At 37.7% G+C, this 7,898-nt stretch overlaps 1 protein-coding gene and 1 pseudogene across 1 annotated transcript in view; one reads left to right on the top strand and one right to left on the bottom strand.

Annotated features, from left to right (window-relative positions):
- CDC123 (cell division cycle 123) overlaps positions 1 to 7,898 on the top strand; it is a 47,528-nt gene that overhangs the window by 35,659 nt on the left and 3,971 nt on the right. The window contains exon 11 of the mRNA XM_011359616.2: positions 6,384 to 6,512. Coding sequence (XP_011357918.1) covers positions 6,384 to 6,512 — 129 coding nt within the window. The remainder of the gene's footprint in view (positions 1 to 6,383; positions 6,513 to 7,898) is intronic.
- On the bottom strand, positions 1,346 to 1,464 carry LOC111739317 (annotated as a pseudogene).

The following is a 7,898-nucleotide window of genomic DNA, read 5'->3' as shown; positions in this document are numbered from 1 at the left end:
CATTTCGATGTTTGTTCTTTCTTACTAAGGCTGGCAAGTTGACTCAGTGTTGATATATTCTAACGTCATATATATAAAGCGATGGCCCACCCATTCAGTAGTTGTGGGCCGAGGCCTGGGAATATGTACTGTAAGAAGCTCCTTAAGTGATGCTAATGCATCAGTAGAATTTAGAATACTTGCCTTAGATACTTGAAAACTTGGTCTGGTCCACCCTTATGCATTCTTTTTGGTTATGGTTACTGTTTTGCTATTATTATTGCTTTATAGACTGAATATGTCTGATCTTGACTCTTTGATAATGTTGAGATTGGCTTTGCAACTTGATCACTTTTTTATAACTGATCTGTGTGAGATTGAAAAAGAAAAGCATAATTTCTGTGCATCAAGTATTCTGCAAATGTTTGTTCGATTAAGCTCATTAATAATCTTGTTAAAATCTTCTATATCTTATGAATGAAATGATGTCTGAGAATACCTTCAAAATAATACAGATTTGGAGGGAATGGGTGCGATATAGGTAAAACAAAGTTGACCATGGAGATCAACAAGATAACTATTGAAATTGCATGTTGGATACATGGGGTTTTTCATACTATTTTGTCTACTTTTGTATGTGTTTAATCTTTTCCATATAAAAATCTTTTTAAAAACTTTAAAACCTTAAAAAAAAATCTATGTCTTTTCTATCTTTTTGTTTACTTATCAATTACTGAATAGGGTTATGTTAACATCTGCTTTCTAATTCTGTCTGTCTTTGTGTTATACTCTGAGGTTATGTCTTTCCACCAGTGCTATAGTTCATCATGATTCTGTTTCCCCAGTGAATTGTCAACCTCTGGCAGTGACCCCCTCTCTGTCTCTAATAGTGCTTTTGGCATTAAAGTACATTTCATCTCAAATGGATAGTGTTGGTACAGTTTTCTTTTGGTCTTAGAATTTATCTTTTTCAGTTTTTTTCTTCTTAGCTGTTAGGTTTTAGGTGTGTGTGTATCTTTGAAGTAGCATATTACTGGTTTTGTTTTTTTAATCACTGACAATTTCTGATTTAACCATATAGTTTGTATTTATTATATTTGATATTTAATGTTTTCCACCATTCTGAGTTTCAATTTGCTTTGCTTTTGTATGCTTTTTTTCTTCTTTTACATTACTGGTTTTTCTTTATTCTCTCGTTCCTCCCCCTACCCCACCCCAATAATTTTAAAGTTTTATGTTTTATTTTTATTATTTTGGTAGTTACCATTAAATCTTTTTTTATTATTATTATGTTTTAGGCAAGGCAACCCTTGGTTGACCTCACAGATTGCAAGGACCTTGTCAGCTTACAATCCCTTATTTTTTACGCCTATAGCACCTGGTTTTCCTAGGTGGTCTCTCATCCAAGTACTAACCAGGCCTGACCCTGCTTAGCTTCCAAGATCAGACGAGATCGGGCTTGTTCAGGGTGGCATGGCCATAGACACCATTAAATCTTAATGTGGGTATTTAATAAGCTTTGAAGTTTCACTTTCTGTGGCTCCTTCAAAATACCAGGGCCTTTGAATACTGATTCCCAGCCCCCAGTTTGTTTTCCATGTGATTTCTGATTTTTAGTTCCACTTTGTGTTTATACTCCCCAATTAATCACAATTTCTTGCTGTCCAGTTTCTTAGCTCACCACTGCTTCTTGCCTCTCACTGCTTTGTGGATCCAGTTCCTCTAGCAGTACATCCTTTTATAGTAAGTTCTCTCAGCCCTTGGCTGGAAAAGCTTCTGTTTAGCCTCATGCTTGATGACAGGCTTAACTGGGTATAGAATCTTTAGTTGACCAGTTCTGTTGCCTCAGCATTTTGAAGACACTGTTCTGTTATTGTTTGTCTTCTTTTCTTCTCTTCTCTTTTCTTGGGTCATGTTGTCTAGGTCTAAGAATTCATTCTCTTTATTAATTATGGAGAATTCTCAGCTATCTTTTCAAGTATCGCTTCTTTTCTGTCTTTTTGCTTTGGGAACTCTATTTACAGGTATGTTAGAGCTACTCACTTTATCCTCATGTCTCTTGACTTCTCATTTTCCACTTCTGTCTCTGTATTATGTTGTGTAATTTTCTCAGATATATTTTCCAGTTTACTAGTTCTCTTTTAGCTATGTCTAATCTGCTATGTTTAACCTATTCACTAAGCTTTAAATTGTTTTGGCTGTATTTTTTCATTTCTATGGGTTCTGTTTGGTTAATTTTCAAATCTGCCTATCCTTATTTTCATAGTATCTTGTATCTTAGGGTTTTGATTTCTTTATATTTTCAGTCATTTAAAAACCACTGATTTTTTTTTTTTTTATTGCTTAGATTTTTTGCGATATAATTTACATAGAGTAAAATTCATCCTTTTTAGCCTATAGTTCTATGAGTTTTGACAACACATCCAGTTGTGTAACCACTAAATTGGTGGTGTGGAACTACTCCATCACTCCCTGAAAGTCGCTTGTGATCCTCCCTGCACTCTTGCCCCTGGCAAAAACACTGCTGTGCAAATCTACGCAGTTATTTTTAAGTTTTTAATTGGTAATACATTTACATTGTTCAAAAGTTAAACCAGTGTGAAAATGTACATGGAAAGTCTTGCTCTTACCCCTGACCCTCTGCTTTCCTTCAGGTTTACTTTTATTAGTTTCTTATACATCCTTCCAGTATTTCTTGATACGAAAACAAGCGATATACTTATTTTTTTCTACCTTTCTTACACAAGTTAGTATATGATATTCATTCTGCACCTCGCTTTTTTTTTTTTGCATTTTTTTTTTAAAGCAAAGTATCTTAGAGAGCTTTTCAACTTCTTAAAATGGCATAGTGTTTTTGTTATGTGGGTACACTGTATACTTTGTTTAGCAACTTCTCCATCAATGAACACATAAATTGTTTCTCGTCTTTTGCAGACTGTGCTGTGGTGAACATCCCATGTACTTGTTGTTTCATATGTGTGCTGTGCAAGTATATCTACAGGATAAATTCCTAGAAGTGGGATTGCTAGCCTAAAAGGCTAAATGCATTTTGATTTTGATACATATTGCAGTTTATCCTTTGTAGAAGCTATGCCATTTAATCCCACCAGCAGTGTACCTGGATGTTTCCTCAACGCTTGTCAACAGAGTATATGGGCAAACTTTCTTGAGCTTTTTTGTTGTTTTGGTAGATGAAAAATGATGTTTCACTATAATTTAACTTTCTATTTTTTGTATTATCAGTGAAGATTCAGTTGATCTTTTCATGTACTAAAAATTCATTTCTGCGAACTGTTGCTTCATATCTTTCCTATTTTTGGTTTTATTTTCTTTCAAAATATAGGAGCTCTTAATATATTGTAGAGATTTAGCTTTTGGGATTACCCTAGTTTATTAGTCTTTTGCTTTGAAGATCAAATATATTATTTCTTTTATGACTTATGAATTTGAGTCATAATTAAAAAAATACCTTCCCATTTTTCTTTCTAGGTCTTTTATGATTTATTATTTTACATTTAAATCTTTGATCTGTTCGGCATTTGTCCTGGTATGTGATATGGATTTAACTTCATCTTTTTCTAGATTTTTACCCAGTTGTCTTAACACTGACATCTTTATTTTATGTTAACTTTCATATTGATGATGATTTTCCTCAGTTCTTGGGGCTTTAACCCCTGGCTGTTGTATTTGCAGACTCATTCATGTTGATTATTTCTTTTTGGTTTTGTAAACCAGTCTGTCTTACCATGAGTTCATCCTTAGTGAGCTCGATATTTTTATTTGTGGGAATCCCAAAGATTCTGTTTCAAATTTTTCATTTGCTTCTTCCATGTTCCTCAATCCCCAGTCACAGAATGACACGCTTCCTTGTCTCCTAGTCCAGTCGTTAGGAGCTTTTTCTCATACTCCCTTTACTGAGGCAGCCGCCCTCGGAAGGTCTCGTCTTCGTTCTGGCTCCCTTCCTCACGGCCAGGCTCCTGGCCCTGTGTGCACAATAAACCCTGCCCTCAGGTGCCCGGGAGGAAGACCACCCAGGGGTTCCCACTGCATCAGCTTATATGCCTTTTTCGGTTTCACAGGTTCCTCCTCATTTCTGTCTCCTGGGATCCCCTTTCTTTCTTGTAATCTCATTTATACATTTAAAGGAGTTATTTTAACCTGAATTTCATCCTGTCTGGAACAGGAGGCTTTTGAAGTTCCCTTAGCCCACCACATTCTCGGGCCCTCAGGTATAGTACACTCTAGAAAACAACCTCTTCGCAGAGTGGGCTGCCATCTCATGGCCGTCACACCTGTTCTTGTTGTTTTCCCTGAAATGGTCAGCTTTTCCTCCCAGATCATCACTGATATCTTCAAATTCCATTACTTTGGGTAGCTTTTCCAGCTTCACCATACAGGTTTAGGTACTTCTTATGTTCTAGAGTCTTGGAATACCCTGCTCTCACCTCTATTGAAGCATTTGCCCCTCCGTACTGTAATTGTTAGATGGTTTTTGTTTCTCTTTTTTGGGTGTGTGTGTGTGCGTGTGCGTGCATGCCCGCACACACATCCTGTTCTGGGCTGAGGTCTTTGAAGGAATAGATTCTATGTTACTAGCTTTTAGGCCCCAATTCCCTCACAGTGTCTGGTACATAGAGATTTATTTGGCGGGTGAGGGGTGGTCAGCTGGTAGATTGCAGGAAGGTTACTGGGCCTTTCTTATCTGATGGATTGCCTAAAAGCAGAATTTCTCAGGATGTTTTGTGCTTGAGATGTCACATGTTATAGCTATAAAAATCCTCATCTTGATAGTTTTATGCCCGAGTACAGCTGGTTTTATTTTTCTCTTAGAGGATGGCATCTGAACTATAGAACAAACTCTGCCGGCTATTAGTCTGAACAGTGGTGAACTATTTTTGTTTTTCAATTTTTTTGGCAGTATGCCATATTTTTAGTTTATAGTACTTAATATTTCTATATTAACAGGTGCAATAACTTTTTTTCTTTTAATAATGAGATAGTTTTACTGGTTTTAAAAATTAAGTAGAAAGGGTTTGGGGGACTATAAAATTCCTGTTTTATTAAAATAACATTCATTATGTCAAAGACATCTTAGTAATCACCCTGGAAGCAAAGCTGACATCACACCAAGAAGTTAGTTGATGATTGACGTTGTTTCATATAGTCAAAGAATATTCAGGTGGATGCCAAGCTGATGTGAGGAACCAAGTCAAGTGGCAAGAGAGAGCTATAAGATCTCTCTTGGGGATTATATAAAATAAACTTGCTGAAATAGTGTGTGATGCAAACTTCTTAAAATGGTTCTTTGCCACTTACTAGATGTTTCTGATGTTGGAAGTAAGTCTTAATAAGATATTTCATCTTCCTTAAAATTTTCATTTAACCAGATGAGAAACAGTGCTAGGTATTAGTCACACTGGCTCTGTGGCCTAGTTCCTTAGGCATATGCGACTTTGCACACGCACATCTCATCAAGACATGATTACTGCACATTTACAGAAAAACTTAGTTATTAACAACAAAATGGTGCAATTATATATGAATGTTTCAATGAGAAAAATCATGAGGAGCAAAGATAAAAGTTTAAAGGAAGCACGTAGTTGCTAAATGTTACATCTGTCTCTGTGGTCATCTGTTGGCTTTAGTGTTTTGGCGGGATTTCACAGATTCCCCAGCTCTGTAACGTCAGAGCTCTATCACTTTTTCCTGAGATGCCCCCGACTCTAACCAAACTCAGTCTGAGCCATCAGAAGGATTCTCTCTCTGAGCCTGGAGCCTGTCACATTGCCCTCCTCCACTCTCAGAGTAGGAGATAGAAGTTTATTTTAAAGGTTGATGGTGGTTTTAGATCTCTCCTTCGTGTGCTAGTAAGCTCTAACATATAGACAAACGTATTACATTTAAAAACATGCACCTTTTGCAGCAACAGCCTCTCAGGGGTGAGGAATGGTGCTCTCCAGAACTTCTGGCTCTTTCCTGCCTCTGCAGGGTAAAAATAATCACAAAAGATAATCAAAGACACCCTTGAAAACGTTCCAGTAATGCTACCGTGGTGTAACTTGTTATGATTTTCCTTTTTCTTGCTTTGATTTTTGGCTTTAAATTCTCATGTGGTTTGAAGCAGGACCTAGAACATATGTCTTTGTCAGGCTTTTTTTCCTAGGTCCCTTCTCTGCATTCACAGGTAACCTTACCTTTAGATAAGGCTATGACACTTGACTTGTGCAGGTCGCACTTTTTCCAGTGGAACCTGGAGTAAAACTATTTTTTGAAATAAATTACAATGTTTTTTTAAGATTATCTTTTAGGTAAAATGATAGGAAGATCTTTCTGATAAGACAGAGTATAGAGTTTAAATGTTTGTTTTTATTCTGTGTTTATTAATTTTTCTTTTTGTCTTCCAGGGGAAGGTGTGGCTCATTGATTTTAATCCATTTGGTGAAGTAACAGACTCTTTGCTCTTTACTTGGGAAGAACTGATATCTGGAAGAAACTTAAAAGGTGATTTTAGTGAAGGAGATGCTCTGGAGCAGGTAAGATGGTTTAAAAGACATGAGGGAAGCCTTCTAATCCCCTCAATAATTGCCAGTTATCTGGGTGCTTGGATAGGCAGTGACTGGTACCCATGGGCAGTGCAGACTAACACAGATTTACTAACAGATTCGTGTCTGTAGAGCTCACGTGAGCAGAAAAGGGGCGAAATGGAGATTCATCCATTTAGCTTTACATAAAGAAATAATGGTCAACTGATATTTTTTTTCTTGGCTCCTCTGCTCTGCCCACCTAGAAGACTCTTGACCAAGGGTCAATTCCCATGTCTGCTTATTTCGATCCTAGCCCCGGGCTGCTGACACCAGTAGAGTGGACTTGCCCAGACGCAGACTGGGGTCTCTTCACAGTCATGACCCCAATTTTAAGTAGACCCTTATTTTACAGTGTCTTGTTTCCCGCGTTAGCTTTCTGCCCATCATCCACAGTGGCTATTTCACACCTATCCACTACGCTCCTCGGACCCTCCATCCTTTTCTTCTTTCCAAAAAAGATTTCACTTTCTTCTTCTGAGGAAAAGAGAATCCACTGGCGACAATTCACTCAGTTCTGTTGTCATCGAACCTCCAAGCTTGTCTCTTCCTGTCTACCAACTCCTACCTCTCAGTAGTTAACCATGTTTAGATATCTGCCTTCTTAAAAACAAAATCTTCAACAACTTTGTAAAGGTTTTCCCACCTATGAAAGTAATACGTGCTCATTTTTAAAGGAAATTCTAAAATCACCCATTATCCTACCACCTTGAAGACCTACTGCTCGTATTTTAATACATGCCTTTCTGCATATATGGAAACCTTTTTAAATAAATGAGATCATACTACATATGAACTTATATATCCTGAGTGTTTCATAATATTTAGTGTTATCTTATGAGAGTTTTATACTTTTTAAAAAAGTTTTATTTTTACATGGTTATTGAAAAAAATTAAACAATTGGAAAGAGGCACGCCTGGAAATCTTACCACCTAGAAATAGCCATCCTGGCTACTTGAGTTAATACTTGTCCAGGCAAATTTTGTATGGATACAGCCAGCACACATTTTTACATAAGTGGGATCATCCTCGTTTCCCTCGTGCTGTCACGTAACTTGCTTTTTTGTGCCTGCTGCATCGTTGTATATCGTCACAGCGGCTTCCTTATATGGTCACCTGGCCTTGCTGCCTGCTGCTTCTCACCTGTCACTCCTCAGGCCGTGGCCATTTAGCCCCGGTCCCTGCCACTCCTGCTCTTGGCAGGGGCTCCCCTGACCCATTGCTAATTCCAGCGGACAACGTGCCGCCCTGCTCTCACTTAGCCGGTTGGCTCGGTGAAGGTGTTACCCTGTTCTTATAGAGCCTTTTGCCTTGGCTTCCATGACACGCGCTTTATC

The sequence above is a fragment of the Pteropus vampyrus genome, unplaced genomic scaffold (assembly GCF_000151845.1).
Source record: "Pteropus vampyrus isolate Shadow unplaced genomic scaffold, Pvam_2.0 Scaffold49, whole genome shotgun sequence".
In the NCBI taxonomy this organism is placed as follows: Eukaryota; Metazoa; Chordata; class Mammalia; order Chiroptera; family Pteropodidae; genus Pteropus; species Pteropus vampyrus.
This window is presented reverse-complemented; position numbering and strand designations above follow the sequence as displayed.